We start from the raw sequence: 20239 nt of genomic DNA on the forward strand, positions 1-20239 counted from the left end.
TCAGTAAGATTGGATCCAAGAGCATTTCTGGAAAAGATGTATATCGTTCATTAGAAAGGGTTTTTTTAAAGTATTAGAATAGGACAGCTAGGTTAGATAAAAAACTGTTTAATGTCCTACAGGATAATAAGCCATAACATTTGGGGTTATCTTTTCTACTGGACAAAAATCTATAAGCATACAGGTAACTTCTCAGTGTCTATGTGCTACTCAAATAATAAATAGCCAAGTCAAGCACAGGAATTAAAATTGGGATTAAAATATCTCTAAGGTGGTCCTGTTAAACAGTATTCCCGCAAAGGCACTGAAAGCATGTTCTTTTGACTTTCAAGTTTTATGCAATTTTCTTGACAGTAGTTGAATATAACAACTTTCCCTTTCACTGCATTTTCTTTTGAACACTTAAAAAGCAGTCAGAACATATTTCTCAGTTCAATAATTTTCATTTCATAAAAGCAGGCAGCATTGTATATAAACAATAGTGATATACAAGATATGACACTGAATAATCAGCTAATTCTTAAATACATTAGATAACAGAAAGTATGCTAATATGAAAGGACAAGGTAAAGGTTTAAAGGTCACGTGTCCTCCAATGTACATAGCAGATTCATAAAGGTTTATTTTTCTCCCAAACAAAATAAACTTTTTTAAAAGTCCATTTTTCCAGATGCTAATTATACAGGTGTGTTCAGTTTATGAAAATGCATATGTGCAACTTTCTGTACATTGTGCGTCAATAAAAAAGTACAGAGCAGGCATGACACACATACACTGAAGTAATAAAATGAGACACACCCAAACAAGGGAAATTTCCCTGAGCAAGCTTTGATGCAGGACTGAAAAACCCCTCTACAAAAGGCACTACTTGGACTCTGCATATGCCACACGCCAACTGCCCATAAGCTACGGTTTCAACTATTTTAAAATATCAGCAAGCAGTAACAAACAGGTATAGGATAAAAGGGAAAGAGTATATCTTCTTCAGGACACACTGCAGGAGCAGAGAAATAAAAATACAAAATAAATGATGAAAGGCAGGAAATGCCTTTGTCAATAAGGCATGCCAGAGTAACACCTAAAATGCTAAAATGTCACACACAAAGAAGCTACACCTCGGCCGGGCATGGTGGCTCACGCCTGTAATCCCAGCACTTTGGGAGGCCAAGGTGGGAGGATTATTTGAGGTCAGGAGATCAAGACCATCCTGGCTAACATAGTGAAACCCCATCTTTACTAAAAATACAAAAATTAGCTGGGTGTGGGGGTGCGTGCCTGTAATCCCAGCTACTCGGGAGGCTGAGGCAGGAGAATAGCTTGCACTTGGGAGGCGGAGGTTGCAGCAAGCCGAGATGGTACCACTGCACTCCAGCCTGGCGACAAAGCGAGACTCCATCTCAAAATAAATAAATAAATAAATAAATAAATAAATAAATAAATAAATAAATAATTTTAAAAAAAGAAAAGTTACACCTCAACACTACATACAAACTCAATTCTCAGATAAGCCACTCTTTTTCTACACAATTATTTTGCAACAAGTGTATTGTCTATTTTTACTAGCATTATCACAGGATGGAAATAATTACTACCAATGGAACAATAAGTGGACATAATGTATTCAGCCACTTTAGAATTTATAAACATGATAAATCGGCCAATAACTTGAGAGGATTAGAAGCATTTTCCTTCTGAAGTAGAATAAACTATAAAAAGTCGTAGTTTTGCTTACCCCTGTCCACAAAAACCTTAATAGGAGAAAAACAATTTTAATAAAATACATACACACACTCACACCAAGAAACCTCCTGATCTGTCCCTACCCCAAATCTAAAGCCTAGACTGTATTCCCAAGTCCACCTTTGTATTATCCACCACATTCAAGGAATCAGGTGAGCTACCGATTTTACTTCTTGCTACTGATAGAATCATGTCCTCCCAAAATTCCTATCTTGAAGCCCTAAGCTTTACTGTGACTGTACTTGGAGACAGGGCCTCCAAGGAGGTAATTAAGGTTAAATGAGGTCATCAGGAAGGGACCTTGATAAGACAGGATTAGTTTCTTGTAAGAGACACCAGAGAGTTTTCTTTCCCCCAGGCCCAGAGCCCTCTATGTAAGGACATAGGGAAAAGGTGGCTATCTGTAAGCTAGGAAGAGGAATCTCACTAGGAAACTTATCAGTGGGCAAGTGGATCTTGGACTTCTCAACCTCTAGTGCTGTGAGAAAATAAATTTATGTGGTTTAAGCTACATGGACTCTGGTATTTTGTCACAGCAGCTGAGCTGACTAATACACTTCTCCATCCTCACTGCTTTTGCCATGGTTCCAAACCTCATGACATCTTTTGTATGGATTACTGCAATGGTCTCTGAACAAATCTCTCAGCCCAGTCTCCATGTATCAGTCAGTGAATTATCAAACACACAAATTCGGTATGTAACTCCACATGCTCAACCAGATAAAGTCTGTGCTGATACTGCTTATAGTGCCGAATCACATTTTTGTCTGTAACAATAATAATAGCAGGTGCTATTGATGTAAACAGCAATTATGTGTCAGACACCATGCTTATATTTCCTATAAGACAGGCATTCCTATGTATCAACTACAAGCTCATACTCAACCCTTGCCAAACATTCTACCAATATCCTTCATTCACTTTAGTCCACTCTTGTCAATTATTTCCCTGAGGCAACAAACTGTTTAGCAGCTCCACACCTTTTTGCATACACTCTATCTGCTTTCTTAAGCACCATTTAAAATTATAACTAGGCAGGTATTACCCCCTCTGTGAAGGCATCTTATCAACCCCTCAAAATAGAATGAATCACTCCTTCCTTAACATACATCTATAGTTTCTATACTAGAGCTTTGCAAAGCACTTGGAACATGTTTAAGAGATGTGAGAGAGGCTGATAAAAATGGCAGAAGAGATTGAGAAGCCTATTGTATTAGTTTTTTGGAATGCATGTGTATATTTTTGTTTTAATACACAGCCCTTTCCTTTCTTTGGCAGATACATATATACTTCCTAGGTGGTCAAATCAAAGAAAGATATACCTAAAGCTCTACCCAAAACCATCTCTATCACTCAACATGCTGAATATGGTTAATGAATCTGATTCCTTTTCATGCCATGGAAAAGCCTGCCTCCCACAGCCCTAAAATCCTCTCTGCAGGTTAATGTCAACTCTGTCCTCCAGTTGCCTGACATTTTAACTGTCTGAACACCCAAGAGTGTTCACAGATCCATTTCTTTCCTTAGAGGCTCTAGCCCCAAGCACATCATTAGATACACAGAGATGAGCATGCCTAATTATAAAATTCCAATATGTGAAAGCTCCTTAATACGAAATTGAAGCTCTCCAGGTTTTGACCTCCAATTGCAGTCTATGGCATGTATGCCACAGTCTAGATCAGTGACCCTCCAGGTACTGATCTGTGGATCTTCTGTATATCAACAACTGCTGTGGGTCCTACGAGTCTACACCTGTTACACCCTCCAATTATAACTGGGATGTGTGACAAAATGTGGTAATTACAGTCCTAAGTTCTTGAGGCTTCCCAAACATGCTTTATACCAGCACACCTGAGCCTAAGCTCATCACTGTCCTCCTCTTGGATAAAATCCCCCACCTAACATCCTGCACACAAGTTTGTAGTAAGACTAAATTAAAATCCCAACTCCTCCACTTTCTAGCAGTGTAAACATAGGCCCGTGCCCATGTCAATGTCTCCACTTCCTTTCCCATAAAATGGAAATAATCCAGGGTACCCAGCATTGGTGAGGATTAAATGAGATAATCCATCATAAGTGACTCGCACATAGTGCCTAGCACGTACTGATGCTTAGTAAACATTCACTTCTGTCACTACAATTATTTTCACCACTATAGTCATTGTGTCCCCACAGTTAAAGTTTCTATTCTTTGAGGTCTAAAACACTTTCCTTCACAAGAGTTCTAGTGAACAAGAAATGCATCCTCTTCTCCATATTCCTACACTATTTACTTCTTAGAGTGTTGTCCCAGTCCGTTCAGACTGATTTAACAAAATACGAACACTCTTGGACTTACGATGAAGTTACATCCCAATAAACCCATTGTATACTGCAAATATTATAGACTGAAAACGCATGGCCGACTGGGAGCCAGGGCTTGCTGCCACTGCCCAGCATCACTAGAGAATTGCGGTTTCTCTCAAATGCATCACATTCACTCCATCATAAAGTCGAAAAAATCCCAAGTCAAACCATAATAAGTTGGGGAGCATCTGTACCTTAGATTGGGTAATTAATAAACAACAGAAGTGCATTGCTCAGAGTTCTGGAGGATGGGAAGTCCAAAGTCAAGGCGCCTGCAGACGTCATAGATAATGCCTTCTATGCGTCCTCACACAGCAGAAGGGCAAGGGGCAAACAAACAAGCTCCCTCAGGCCTCTCTTATGAGAAGACTAATTCCATTCACGGGAGCTCTGCCCTCATGACCTAATAACCTCCCCCAAACCCCACCTCTTAATACCATTCCCTTTGGCAGTCAGGTTTCAACATACAAATCGGGAGTCGGGGGTGGGGGACACATACATTCAGACCACAGCAAGTGTGTAACTATATTCTGCTGTTCCATAGATAGTGTAATATAAATGCCAAGACTCTGAATCCAGACATCTTGTGTTGAATTCCAATTCCTCCACTTACTAGCTTTATTATCTTGTGTATTTAACTTTTCTGTGCTTTAGTTTCTTAGTCAAAAATCATGGGAGTAATATTAGTACCTACTTCACAGAGCTACTGTCATAATTAAATGAGTTAATACAGGCACAGCACTTATAACAACAACTGGACATTAAAAATTCTAAGTAAGTGTTGCCACTATCACTATTATTTTATTATAATAAACTCTGCCAACAGGACAAACCCATATAAGCTACACAATAAATACCAGATTACTTGCTTATAAGCATGGTGCATCATGTATATGCAGCACATGTTTAGAGAATGGATAAATAGTTGGCATTACAGACATGGCTGTGCATTTCCCTATGCTATCCTGACCCAATTCCATGAGGCAATAAAAGGGAAGTAATATTTAGGAGCACCTGCTACATGCCCAGCTTACCATATCACTCAATTAACAGCACCTTTTTACTTTACTGTGCTATGCCTTTAAACTATATCCTCAATTCAGTAACACTACCTACCTCCCCTGCTCACATCCTAGCCTAAGCCACCATCATATCTCCCTTAGACCACTGCAATAGCCTCTTAGACTGATATTCCTGATTCTGTCCTGGCCCCCTCTGCCCCACACAGTAGATTCTCTCACTACAGGGGCCAGAACAATTAATGTCATAAGAAAAGTCACACCATATCACTCCCTATGACTTCCAAACTTAATCTTCCCTCACTTTCCCCCTCCATCACTTGACAGCCTCAGGGCCAGCCTCCTTTCTGTTCCTCCCTCAGACCTTACTTCTTGATCTTGTCTCTTTACAACCTTCTTCTCCAGCATACACGTATGTCTCCACAACCACTCCATCACTTTGGTAGGTCTCTGCTCAAATGCGCCCTCTTCAGACAGGTGATCCCTCCCTAATCTATGCTATACAAGCATGCCTTGTGACTCACCATCCCTTATCCTTGCTTTATCTGTCTCCACGGCATCTACTACTGCTGATATCTGTTGACTGCTCTGAGAGGTCAGAGATCTTGTCTACTGTTCACTGCTCAGCTCAATAAATGTTTGCTGAATAACTTCTTCCTTGCTTTGTGATGAGAAGTGGAAGGTGCACATTGTTTTAAAATGTTGTCTATTTAAGTAACCAAGCTAGTATGGAGCAGATTGATTTCAAGCACAGATTTCTCCAATTCATCTAACCATTAACAGAGGTCTTCAAATCAGGAGTGAGTGTGAGGGGTGGGGCAGTAGGTATCAATTAGAAACATTCTAAACCATCTGTGGGACTTTTAAAAACTCATGGGTTGGGCCAGGCTGGGTGAGGTGGCTCATGCCTGTAATTGCAGCACTTTGGGAAGCAGAGGTGGGTGGATTGCTTGAGCCCAGGATTTCCAGAACAGCCTGGGTGACATGGTGAAACCCTGTCTCTAACCAAAATATACAAACATCAGCTGGGTGTGGTGGTGCACACCTGTAGTCCCAGCTACTCAGAAGGCTAAGGTGGGAGGATGGCTTGAGCTCAGGAGGAGGAGGTTTCAGTGAGCTGAGACTGCATCGCTGAACTCCAGTCTGGGCAACAGAGCCAGACCCTGTCTCAAAAAAAAAAAAAAAAATTAATGGGTTGGACAACCTTCCCCCTCCTAATGTCTCGAATAAGGAAAGCCACTATAGTAAGCCCCTCCCAAACTCCCTCCCCATCACCCATTACCAGTGGAGCTTTGTCATCAATCCCCTAGTTGAACAAGGAAAGCAAACAACTGAAAACCATGGGTTACTTCATTAAACCATGATGTCATTGAGACAACTTCTAGAATCACCTTTGCCTAACTATACATTACAGGATGGAAAACAGCACAGTACAATCTAATCAGTCATATGATCAATCCATTAAAACAAAAAGAGAGCATACCACTGAAAAATCAGAAACACATTCTTAGCAAAGTTAGAAACTTTGTGAGAAAATGGGTTTAATAGTAGTCAGAGGGTCACACAACTAAGAAAAAAAGCTTAAAAATATAGATTTACAAATTAGGCCGCCAAATGAATCATTAAACTTTTCAACATTATCAATACAAGTCTTATGAATTCCAACAACAATGAGAGCTGGCTGTATTCCAGAACAGTGGTTCCCAATGGATTGGAACTATATCCCTTGATTAGATTCAGAGATATATGAGAAAATGCTTTTTCTGGTCTTAATGACCAACAAATGACTAAGTGACACCAGTAGACAGAAAAAGTGACTATGACATTCTGCGATAGTACCCAGGTAAAAAATTCAAGTATGATTTTTACTCCTTCAACTCTGTATAATTGATCAGTTCCCAATATGGTACCCAACACTATAGATGATCAAAGAGAAAAGTGTCCCTGCAATACACCACTTCAGTTTGATGTGTGTCCATGTACATGGCTAAACCTAGAAGTCTACATACCTTTACATTTAACTGCCCAAGAGTTAAGAGGCAATGACAAATTAAGGGAGAACATCTTTGTAATCGCCGTATAAAGCAGTGGTAATATAGAATTTAGTTTACCAAAATTTATTGTTGCATCTATCATTGTAGGAAGACAGCTCATGCAGGACTACAGTACAGCTGATATAAGGCAACAATATGAAGCCAAAATCAAATAACAAATTATTATTTGCTAATAAACATTGTGGAGAAATCACTAATTCCTTGGAAAACTGGACGTCTCCATATGGACAACATTCTGACCTAATTAGCTGAGGGTACAGGTCTTCTAGAAGTCCACCTGATATGGTTTGGATGTTTTGTCCCCTCCAAATTTCATGTGGAAATGTGACCTCTGATGTTAGAGGTGGGTCTAGCAGGAGGGGACCTGCCGGTGGGAAGTCATGGCGGTGGATCCCTGATGAATGGTTTGTGTGGTCCTTGTGGTAATGAGTGAATTCTCTATGAGTTCATGCAAGATCTGCTTGTTCAAGAGAGCCTGGCACCTCCTCCATCTCTTGCTCCTTCCTGGCATCTGATATGCTAGCTTCCCCTTTGCCTTCCACAATGATTGTAAGCTTCCTGAGGCCTCACCAAAAGCTGAGCAGATGCCAGTTCCATGCTTGTACAGCCTGCAGAACTGTGAGCCAAATAAATCCGTTTTCTTTATAAATTACCCAGTTTCAGGCATTCCTTTACAGCAATACAAATGGACTAATACACCACCTTTGCTTCGGTACAAAATACAGAAATAGGTACCATGTTATTTGCACATCAAGCAAACTAATATCAAGATATTCACTCCAAGTATAGATAGACATGTTCAACTTGACTCTTTCCCAGAACCATGTAATAGAGGAAGTGTTTTAGAGAAAATATGCTTATGATTGTATTCTTCCATCCCACAGTATAGAGCAGACTGCGAAAGGATGAAGGTCAGGCCTGCTAACTTATTTTTCTAGTCTGAGTGCTTAGCCCCCCAAAAAAGTATAAAACTGGTCTTTTGGCATCTCTCTCCTCCGCCATCCATTCACTTACCTTAGTGTGTGGCAACATCAGCCCCATTAAACCCCTTACAGGAAGCCCAGTTCCCTCAATGTGGTCATCTCTTTAAATTGTGGTCACTCACAGGCTCTGACCTCCTCTGCCCCCTGTTCTCTACCTCAACCACCACTCCTTTCCCACCCACCAAAACACATCTATCTTCTTTCATTCTCCCTCAGAATTACATTGCTAATAATAATAACCAATAGTTGTGGATGTTTGCAAACCATTTGTGTAGGATCTCATTTACTCCTCACAGCTGCAGGGGAGAAAATCCGATGCTGAATGTCACGCAATAGATAAACGGTGGAAACACTAACTTAAGTGTTTCTAAGAGTCAGACTCCACAACCTGTGCTATGAACTGTAATGCCTCATAGTAGATACAAAATTGATTTAATAATAAAGAGGTAGCAAAGACTTAACAGTCTCCCTCTCCTTTGTCTAGCTGTTCATAAGTGCTTACATTCACACTAGGGAAATGCTGTTTAAATATACCATATCTTGCAAATTCAAGTTTTATACACCATTTAAGTTTGATATGTGTCCATGTACGTGGCTAAACCTGGAAGCCTACATTCATTTACATTTAATTGCCTGAGAGTTGAGAGCCAATGACAAATTAAGGGAGAACATCTTTGTAATTGCTACATAAAGCAATGGTAATGTAGAATTTAGTCTATTAAAATTTATTTTGCATCTATCACTGCAGAAAGACAGCTAACACAGGACTATAGTACAATTGATATAATGCAACAATATGAAGCCAAAATCAAATAATCAAATATGACCAAAATAAGTATTCACTGCCCACATGAAATCAATGGTTATGGTAAAAAACAAAAACAAAAATAAATCTGCTTGACGAGAAAATAAAGTGTTCAGGCCAGGCATGGTGGCTCATGCCTGTAATCCCAACACACTTTGGGAGGCCAAGGTGGGTGGATCACCTGAGGTCAGGAGTTTGAGACCAGCATGGCCAACATGGCAAAATCCCACCGCTACTAAAAACACAAAAATTAGCTGGGCATGGTGGCACACACCTGTAATTCCAGCTACTTAGGAGGCTGAGACATGAGAATCACTTGAACCCAGCGGACGGAGGTTGCAGTGAGCCAATATCATGCCACTGCAGGGACAGAGCAAGACGCTGTCTCAAAAAAAAAAAAAAAAAAAAAGAAAGAAAGAAAGAAAAAGAGAAAGTATTAATACAAAAAAGATACCCGACTATGATCTTAAAGGTTTAACTTCAAATGTGGTGCAAAAGTAGATAAGGAGTGGAAGCAACCCAGATATCTATGAATGGATGAATGGATAAATAAAGTGTGGTATATACACAAAATGAAATACTAAGAAGCCTTAAAAAGGAATAAATACTGTCACATGCTACAATGTAGATGAACCTTGACGGTCATCATGCTAAGTGAAAAAACAGTCATAAAACAGACAAATACATGATTCCACTTACATAAGGTATCCACCATAGTCAAATTCATAGAAAGTAGAACCATGGTTACCAGAGACGAGAAGAGAGGTATGGAGTTGTTTAACCAGCATAGAGTTTCAGTTCTACCAACTGGAAATGGTCTGGAGATCTGTTTCACAGCATTGTAAATATACTTAGCGTTACTGAACTATACACTTCAAAATGATAAGATGGTAAATTTTATAGTATGTGTTCTTTTTACCCAGTAAAAAAGGAGATCAGAAGACAGACTAGAAGATCTGGGCCAGTCTCTCAGCTCTTATTCAAATGGAACTCCCTGTACATACCTGGACTTTTTTTCTCTCCTTTGGGAGCATATTCAAGTCTTACAAGTACGGTAACACCACATTCATGAGGCTTCCCTGCCTATCCCATCCCTCCTCAATCCCTTATTAGTTCCACCCAGGCAGTAGTATAGATAGCACAATGCCAGAATTCCAGTCCAGGCTTCCCCACTTTTTAATTATGTAACTTAAGTTATTTAACTTCCCTGAAGCTTGTTTTTCTCATTTATAAAATGAGGGTAATATACCCCATATCGTACAGTATTTCTATTAGAATTAAACAAGTAAAATATTTAAGATATATAAGAATATCTGACATGAGTTACAACTGCACCATAAATGTTGGCTAATATTAATTCACCCATTGTATACAATATTGCCTTTAATCATATTCATACCACTATATCGCACTTGGTTTGAATGGAATTCTTCAGTCTGCATGGTAATATTACATTCCTTTAAATTATCACTGTAAATCATTCTTCTAATAAACCCACAATGCACCTAACACAGCAGTTAACATAGTTTTATTAATGTAGTAATGTATACATGTAGTTAGAGTTGTAAGAATGATGACAATTTCACCTGAAGACTTAATACCTGGGACACAAAGCACAGTGATTTACCAGGGATTCCAGCTCTGCCATGTGCTACCTGTGTGGCCTTGGGAGAATTCCTCTCTTTTCCTGAGCCTCACTGTTGTCATTTGTAAGCAGGGAAAATAATAGTGCCTACCTCACGGGGCTATTTTGAGGATGAAATGAGCGCACATGCATTAAAATCTTAGAACAGTGCCTGGTGAGCAACAAGCATTTAATTAGTGTCTTCTGGATGGAGAATAATGGAAATTTTAGCTGAAAATAGGCTCTGGGCAAAATCATTTCATAGCTTTGATCAAGGAGTAAGGATTGTCTAAGCTATGTTTTGATTATTTTACTTATATTACAATCTGAAAAATACAACTAAAAAAACTAAAACTTAATATCAATTTCCATCCAGTGAAGGCCACAAGTACAAATTCCTTTACTTAGTAAAAGAACATATTAGTAGCATAGGAGATACCTAGGTTTAGGTGTTCTGGATAATATCACAATAGTTAAATGCTTGATAATCTCCTTAGCTTCTGTAAGTCTTTTGTCTTTCAAGCTGTCCATCCAGATTTTAAGTTAATTCACTAAGATTTGAGAATTTTTAAAAATTCTAATGGAGAGAGATCCCTAAGGCGAAGCCATAATTCTTGGGATATCAGAGAATAATTTATTCTTCTAGAGTTCCTACAAAAGCAGAATTTTAAAACTTTTGTATAAATGTATACTCCACCATTTCTCTGAATGTAAGTCATATTTTTAGACAAACAACCAGATGTTTCAGAACAGCCTACTGTGTTTTCTCTCTTTGCATTTATAAATAGTACTCTGACCTCTTTTCCAACTGAGTTTGAGGGTTTATTCCTATTGGTTTAGCAACTGTCAAAGTTTTTTTTTTCTTATAAAAAGAGGGCATTTCAGAAAACGTCTCCTACCTTACTGGACCATTTTTTAACATGTATTCATTCAATATATATTAAGCAACACTACTCGCTCCAAGATAAGAGAGGGAGATATTTGGAGTTCAAGACAACAGCATCTGCTATCTCATTTGACAACAGTGCTAAGGGCTACAAAGAAAGTGAAGATACAGTCTTCCCTCCAAGAGTTTACAATCTAAAAAGGTAGATTAGACATGACTATAAGAAAAGGTAAATGGAACGTATATGAACAATCAGTTCATTATTACTCAGTAAGTGCCAATAAAGAATACCAAAGACACCACAAAAAAAACTTTTTGCAAAGAATTTGATATATTCCGAAAAAGCACTTAAATTGTAATGGTGAGAAAAATCCAATTTTATGACCTTAATTTCCACATGGTTTTATATTTTAGTATTGTTTTAAATACATAGAGAAGTGGCCCCATCATCCTTCATGAGTTCTCAGGAACTCTAAAAAATCTCAGATCAGCCACCTAAACCACTACTTCAACCGAAATCAGGCCTCCTTTGTTTTCTCTGCAGCATGGGTAAATAAGTAAGCTTGTGCTGAACAGAAACTGAAACAAAATTTCACAGGACAACTTTCTAACTAGAAAGGATCACGTGAGGAGAATACCATTGAGTACTGTTTCATTTAAAGAAGAAACAAGTGAGCAAAATGGTTTAACTACCATTATATATTTAATGTGGCCAATACTTAGAAGTAATAACTAAAATGATAAATTACAAGGTCCAGAACTTTGCAGAAAAGACTAAGACAGCGTCTCATAGCCTCTAATCTCACATCCACCATATGTGGTCAAAGCTAAGACATATTTCCCAGATTATTAAGAAGTTCTCTACCTAATTAATATTTCATCAATAATTCCCAAAATTCTTACAATGTAGCATGTGCAAAGATTGTATCCAAGAAATGTGTCAATAAATAAATGAGGGCAGGTGGAAATGTGTGCTATAAGAAAACTATTAAAGCAATGACTATTATTAATACTTAGCATTTTTATAGTCACTTTCAGCAAACTTTCTCACAGTTGCAGGGAGGTGGGTTAGAAAGTAACAAAACGAAACAACAAAAAAAAAACCTTCTCATATATCATGAAGTCTATAACCCAGAATCCTACGTAGACTTTAAAAACTTCACAGTTTCAATGCGTTAATGTTAAAGTTCTTAAGAAAACTGTAACTCATTATAATCTGAGTTCTATACTTATCCACAGTATCCAAGAATAGTTGGATCTGGTAAGTATTATTGCATATCCATGAGCCTTACACTGCAAGGAGCTTGCAGTGATATTAGAAAAACAAGAATTTGTTTTTAAATGTACCATCAGCTTCTCCTTTTACAGACAAGCCACATAAAATCTGACAGGTTTACAGACGAAGGAAAAAATACAAACACAAGCACACCCATATAAATAAGTTTTAACAAGCTCTCTCACTTACCCTCTAGGTACATTTTAATTCAAATAAATCTTTGAGTACTGACAAATCTATATAAAACCTTCTTCGTGTTAGGAACCACCTTAAATGTGTATGTGTTAAATATGTTTAGAAAGAAGCCAGGAAGATATTTGCACTTAACCCTAGCCTAGTTCCATGACCCACTTTTTTTTCTTCTTTAAACGTTGTTGGACAAAGAATGTCATGAGTATTTTCTCTCAATATTTCTCCTGTAAGTGTATGGAAGTCATAAATAAGAGTTAAAATAAAAAGAGTTTAAAGGTATTTCTCTTTTTTTCCTTAAAAAAAAGTTAGCTTCCTTTGTATCTTCCAATTATTAGGCAAAGTTCCATGAGCCTGTGGGGGTGTAGAGTGCTTAAGTGCAGAGAAATCAATACTGAGCTTGTAAGTACAATACTATTATGGGTAATAACAATGACATCCTATTAAATGTACTTTTAAAAATAGCTTATTTTCAATACACTTCTTGTTTTTTTTTTAAACCGAAGGCTGTATTCTACTGAGCAGCCTACTTCAAGGACAAGCTTAAAAAAAAAAAAAAAAAAAAAAAAATTTGCTATCAGGATACCTACTTACAACAGCCTAAGATGTCATTGTTCCACACAAATTAGCTTATTTTCTTGTGTTTTCCTCTAATTATCAAAGGCTATATAATCCACGAACCCTTTCCCCAAATCAAAATAACTCCAGATCACCTCAAGGTAGGAGAACTGTTTAAGAAAACAAGCCATAATTAGATAAAATAAAACTTACTTTATTAAATAGGATGGACACCACTTCTCCCAAGAGAACTGTCTCCAAAAGTAAACAAGAAAGATCAATCTGGTAAACTCACATCATACAGGTTCCCGTGTAAGGTATCGGGTTCAGGCAGGTGGAGGCCAAATGATCGTAATTAAAGTTAATTAACAGGCCAGTCGTCTTAACGTGGTTAACAAGCAGGGTGCGGGGCAGCACAGACACCAGGGCAAAGTCATGATCTCTACCGAGTAAATAACTTGGTGCCTGAAACTCACTACAGCTTCTTCTTATTTGGAGGTGGGGGAGAGGAATGGAGGGAGTGTGTAGCTGTCTATCCGGATCGTCACCCTCCCGGGTCAAATCCCAGAAGTGGAGTTCTTGGATCACTTACCGGCTTCTGGTTTCCTTTCAGACGCCCACACGCGGGAGCTAAATCCAAGGGGCGGACACCAGAGCCGAGCACTTTGCGCTCAGGAAATTTACCCGGTGAAGTATCGAAAAGCCCTAGCCCCTCCAGACAGGGTCCTCCCACCCCGGCGTGGGCCATCCCGGCCCAGCCCTCCCGAGGCCCCGGGTACTCGCCTTACGCGCGGGTCGCGGAGTTCGAAAAGCGAGGTGAGGCGGCCTGGGAAGCCCAGCGCCGGCGTCTCTCCCAGCCTTGGGCGCTCGGTCCTCGCCCCTCTGCCCGAGGCGCCAGGCCTCCTCCTTCCTGGTCCCCGCCGGCTGTCGGCAGCCGCCTCTGCTGCCTGGCGGCGGCCGCGCGGGCGGCGCTGTTAGTGGGGCCGGCGCTGTTAGTGGGGCCGGCGTGTCGCGGCCGCCGCACCTGGAGGCGGAGAGCGCGGGGAGCGCGGGCCGCGGACCCGCGCTCAGCTCCGGAAACGCCGAGCCCGGCGCCCGCGCCTTGCTCAGGTGCTCCCGCGCCTCGCCTCGGCCGCCGCTTCCCCTCCGCCCGCGGGGGCGGGGAGCAGCCTACCCGCGCGGGGGAAGCCGGAGCTCAACGGCGGGGGCGGCCCAGCCGGCCGCCCTGGTTCCGCAGCATAGTTGGGTGACTGACTCAGACCGCCGCGACTTGGCCGCGCCTGCCACCCTCGCCACCTGGCGCACCTCGGCCCCGAGGCGTCAGACCCCGCTGGGGAAGCTGCGGGGGCGCGCCCTGGAGTCCAGAGCGACAAGGGCATTTACCCACCTTCCCGGGACGGAGATGCCCGGGACCTTGTGTTGGCTCCTCCTGGCCAGTGGGTTTGTCTGTGCGCACTCATGGGGGGTTGAATGTCAAATGGGCGGAACCTCGCCACGACTGATTATTAGTATTACTCTTCCAAGTATTTAAAGTGTTAGCTCAGCGTTTCCCAAACTGAAGACTCATCTAGGGCACTATTTTCCCCAGGCTGCTTCTATGTAAATTTGCTGCTTCTATGTAAATTTGCTCCTTCTTGCACCTGTGGCGGTTAGATCCCAGAGGGGCATTTCCCCTTTGAGTTGGACTCTGACAAAGGCAGCGAAGGAAAATAGGGGATCCCAAAGAACCCTTGTGGACCTCCAAATATCTAAGCGTCCGTAGAATCCAGTTGTTTGCAAGTGAGTTCACAGACCGACTACTTTTTTTTTTTTTTTTTTTTGAGACAGGGTCTCACTTTGTCACCCAGGCTGGAGTGTAGTGGGGCAATCTCAGCTCATTGCGCCTCCGCCTCTGGGTCCAAGCTATCCTCCCACGTCAGCCTCCCAAGTAGCTGGGATTACAGGCGCGCACCATCAGCCAAGGTAATTTTTTTTTGTATTTTTGGTATAGACGGGGTTTCGCCTTGTTGCCCAGGCTGGTCTCAAACTCCTAACCTCAAGTGATCCACCTGCCTTGGCCTCCCAAAGTGCTGGGATTACAGGCGTGAGACACTGCCCCCTACCAGCTTTTTTTTTTTTTTTTTTTTTTTTTTTTTTAAATAAACATCTCCCACAGACTACCTGACATTCTCTTCGTTAAAAGGTGAAATGTATTTATCTTTCCCCTGTTCCTGTTGATGGAAGTGAAGCAATTAAGGAAAGTGCAGACCTTATTATGAAAATGAGATAATTGGTGAAGTGTGGAAAGAGATTCTTCAGTCATCACCTTCACCCACACTACCTGCCCAAAAGCATCGTCTTTCCCTGGGGAGACTCTGAAGCAGTTCTGTCTTACTAGAGATACCAAATATCCAGTTCCTTTTGAACTTAATACCTCATAGCCGACCTCATTTCCACCAGGAAAGTTTTATTGACATTTTCCAAACCACGGGAACTTTTTCTTTGGATTCCTACAGCCTTTATAGGAGGAATTTTATTTATGTGGCTCTTTTCTGGCTTCATTCTGGGTATGTGTGTGTTTCTTTTGTTCTTTTTCCCTTTTCGCTCTCCAAATTCTCACATACTTCTCATTTATTTTTTTATCTCTCTCTTTTTTGTTTTTGTTTTTGCTTTCGACTGAGTCCCGCTGTGTCGCCCAGGCTGGAGCGTGGAGAGCAGTGGCGCGATCTCAGCTCACTGCAGCCTCCGCCTCCTGGGTTCAAGCCATTCTCCTGCCTCAGCCTCCTGAGTAGCTGGGATTAGAGGCATGCACCACCACGCCTAGCTAATTTTCATGTTTTTAGTAGAGGCAGGGTTTCACCATGTTGGCGAGGGTGGTCTGAAACTCATGGCCTCAAGTGATTCGCCTGCGTTGGCCTCCGGCAGTGCTGAGATTACAGGCATGAGCCACCATGCCTGGCTCTATTTTTATCATTGTAAGACATCTTCGGTCCTTCTCTAAACAAGGTGGGTTATAAATAAAAATTATTAGGTCAGTTATCTTATGTGTGGGAGCTTCAAGCATTGCTTTGTCCTCAAGTTACTTCGCTTGGTAGAGTTTATAAACTAATTGAGAAATTGTCTCTCTGCCTCTTCGCAAAAATATCTTAGTTTTTTGATTATTATTTAGTTATTCTTTAAAAATTATTAATCACTGTTTGGCATCTTGAAAATACAGTGGTTAGCAAATATAATGCTATCTCTGGATTTAGTGTTTTCTAAGAGGAAATAAAGATAAATGCTACAAGGTACAACAATGACTTCATAATAGCCCTGGGAAATAAAGAAGAACAATGCTCACTTATTGAATGTATACGTTAGTTATAAGGATGTATTCTGGTTTAATGAATCTTAATATATGGAGGAATATAAAAATGTCTGAGGAAATATGGCAAAAGCTACCTTTCATTAATTGATCGATAGTCACCAGACTGTAGTCAAATACCTAACATATATGCTGTGTATACACAACATGTGTGAGTTAAAATTCTTTTTTCAATTTTATAAATATAGGTTTAATTGAAACTTAAAGAGGTTAAGTAGTAAATAGTGAATACATTGAACACATTTAGGCTATATTCTTATGGTATAAATTTTTTATTTCGCAACCTTCACAGTGAGGTATTCAGAGAGCAAAGTACACAGGGAAATTAGCTTTGCAAGGATTAAGGTATGGGCCAGGCACAGTGGCTCACGCCTGTAATCCCAGCACTTTGGGAGGCAGAGGAGGGCAGATAACCTGAGGTTTGGAGTTCGAGACCAGCCTGGCCAACATGGCGAAACCCCATCTCTACTAAAAATACAAAGAAATTAGCTGCGCATGGTGGTGCGTGCCTATAATCCCAGCTGCTCAGGAGACTGAGGCAGGAGAATCGCTTGAACCTGGGAGGTGGAGGTTGCAGTGAGCCGAGATCGCACCTTTGCATTCCAGACTCCAGCCTGGGGGACAAGACCGAAACTCCATCTCAAAAAAAAAAGGTATGAAAGTCTGTTTACTCTCAAGACCATTGGAACAAATATTCCCAGTAATTTTCATCTAGGCTGGAATGATTCCACAATGACCAGCTCCTGCACATTTTCCCCAGATTTTTAGTAAAAAAGCAGGTAAAGATGTGTCTATGCCTATCTGTGTATTTACTATTGTGATCTCTTTTTCCCGAATGCACTCTGCTTGTCGAGGAGACAATTTGAGAGAGTGAAAATCTTCCTCCTCTCCTCCTCCTCACTCTCTTCTCTCCTCTCACCCTCCTTTTCCTCCTTCTACTTTTTCTTACAACATGACGGCTAATACCCATTGAGCACTGTGTGCCAATTGCTGTTCCAGGCATTTTACTTACAAGGGCTCATTTAAGTATTTCAACAGTTTCTTGGAGAGATGTTATCTCCTTGATAAGAAAACTTAAGAGACAGAAAAATTGACTGCTTTACACAAATCAAACAATTAGGACTGTATGGGAGGGAGAATTCCAACCCAGTCTTCTCCAGGATCTATTCTGCACCGTATTGTGTCTTGGAGAAAGTAGAAGGCTTGGAAAAGCAGTCAATCTGCATTCAAGATGGAACCAGTATAGGTTGCGGCATTTTTTTGAGCAAATTCATTAACTTACCTGAGCCTCAGTTTCCCCATATGTAAACTGAGAATAATAATACCTGTGAGAATTTAATATGATTATATATCTACAGCACCTAAAAAAATAGTAACTCCTCAATGCATTTAGTTTTAGTTTATTTTCTCAAATTACTCTTCAAGATTTGATTCAAATCCTACCTCCTTCTCAAGACTTTCCAAATCTCTGATACTTGGAATTATTTACACAACAGAATTTAAAATAATCTTTCCTTTTTTTTTCTAAAAGAAAATCCAGTATTGCTTTTGCCAAAGATGAAAATTAGGTATATAGATAAAATAAGCAAATGTCTACTTATTTAATTCATCAATTTAGATATCTATAGAAGTAAAATTATATTTTAAAATATACTGTTATTTCCACTTATATTTTATGAAATATTTTGATTCACATTTTCAAATTTTAACATTCAATGACTTCATCACTATGGGCTAATTTTTTCTTTTTTCTTTTTTTTTTTTTTTTTTTTCTGAGACATAGTCTCATCACTGTGTCACCCAGGCTGGAATGTAGTAGTGAAATCTCAGCTCTCTGCAACCTTCACCTCCCGGATTCAAGTGATTCTCCTGCCTCAGCTTCCTGAGTAGCTGGGATTACAGGTATGCACTGCCATGCCCGGCTAATTTTGTGTTTTTAGTAGAGACGGGGTTTCTCCATGTTGACCAAGCTGGTCTCAAACCCCTGGCCTCAAATGATTTGCCCACCTCGACCTCCCAAAGTGCTGGATTACAGGCATGAGCCACCGAGCCTGGCCACTAAAGGCATATTTCTGATATTTTTTTTTCTTGCTTTTCTGTATACCATCTCAGCCCTATCCTTCAGCCCTGCTCCCAGGGATCCACTCCCCAGTAAAGTGTTCACTTATAGGTTTTTACCTCAGGCTGTATTTTCTGGGGGAACTTTGGCTAAGACATTTTTCTTCACCTCCTCTTATATTTATTTGTTCAGTAGCTTATTCTCTGCTTTAGATACAAGCTTTCTTTTTAGCCTGGAAAAAGGTAAATTCTTTTTTAAAGTTTTAATTGACAAATAAAAATGTATATACTTACCATGGACAACATATTTTGAGTATGTTTACATTGTAGAATGGCTAAAACTAGATAGTTAACATATGCTCTACCTTGCATTCTTTTTTTTTTGTGGTAAGAAAACTTAAAATCTACTTTCTCAGGGATTTTTAAGAATACAGTACATTGTTATTAACTTTAATCACAATATTGTGTGCTAGATCTCTTGAACTTATTTCTTTTATCTAACCGAAATTTTGTATCCTTTTGCCAATATCACCCCAACTCCCCCCTTTCCCAGCCTGGTAAGTACCATTCCACTCTCCTATAAATTCAACTTTTTTAGATTACATGTGTAAGTGAGATAACATGATATTTATCTTTCTGTGCTTTATTTCACTTAACATAATTCCCACTAGGTTCATTTACATTGTCACAAATGATATGATTTTCCTCTTTTTTAAGGCTGAATAGTATTCTGTTGTGTATACATGCCACATTTTTTTTTAATCCATTGATTCACTGATAGACACAAGTTGATTCCATATCTTAGATATTGCGACCCGTGCAGCAGTAAACATGGGAGTGCAGATACCTCTTCGACCTCAGGAGTTTAGTAGTTTGCCATTCAGATTAATGCACAATAATGGGAGGAAATATAGAAATAATAAATAAATTATGACACATATATTTTTGTACCAGGCATTGTGACACATTATTAGCTTTGTAAATTCTCTCAACAGGGTTAGGAGGTAAGTAATATCAGTATCTCCCTTTTAGCCAATGATGAAACTGAAAGGTTATCCAAGAACTCACGAGCAGTAAATAAGGTAATCAGGTGTTGAGATAATGTGAATTCAAAGTACATGCATTAAGTATTATGCTGTGATGCCTCATAGAAGGCTTTTTAACATTTTGATGATAAGGACCTTTTGTTCTGAGGCACTATTTACTTGGGAGAAATGATGTACCTTATATTTAGGAATTTATAATACTCTCTCCTGATTCTCCTACTGCTCTTTTTTTTTTTTTAAATCTCTATTGAGTACTCTTGTCAGTCAGTCTTGCATTATGCATACTTGGAATACTTTATTTATTTATTTATT

The 20239-nt window shown here is 39.8% G+C and overlaps 2 protein-coding genes across 6 annotated transcripts in view; one reads left to right on the top strand and one right to left on the bottom strand.

Moving 5' to 3' along the window:
* The window catches only part of ARAP2 (ArfGAP with RhoGAP domain, ankyrin repeat and PH domain 2), a 249271-nt gene extending 234284 nt beyond the window's left edge, over positions 1-14987 (bottom strand). For 3 of the 5 annotated variants that reach the window (XM_024246354.3, XM_063723365.1, XM_063723366.1), the window contains exon 1: positions 14264-14402. The gene's annotated coding sequence lies outside the window, so the exon portion shown is untranslated. Of the gene's footprint in view, positions 1-13693; positions 14131-14263; positions 14403-14867 lie in introns of those variants that run through there. The other 2 variants (XR_010139659.1, XM_054553813.2) reach the window with 2 other exon arrangements.
* LOC103890395 (uncharacterized) overlaps positions 9688-20239 on the top strand; it is a 34242-nt gene continuing 23690 nt past the window's right edge. Inside the window, exons 1-4 of the mRNA XM_054554755.2 lie at positions 9688-9712; positions 14094-14296; positions 14379-14920; positions 15308-15442. Of these exons, the coding sequence (XP_054410730.2) occupies positions 9688-9712; positions 14094-14296; positions 14379-14920; positions 15308-15442 (905 nt within the window). The remainder of the gene's footprint in view (positions 9713-14093; positions 14297-14378; positions 14921-15307; positions 15443-20239) is intronic.

The sequence above is a fragment of the Pongo abelii genome, chromosome 3, assembly GCF_028885655.2.
Source record: "Pongo abelii isolate AG06213 chromosome 3, NHGRI_mPonAbe1-v2.0_pri, whole genome shotgun sequence".
NCBI lineage: Eukaryota > Metazoa > Chordata > Mammalia > Primates > Hominidae > Pongo > Pongo abelii.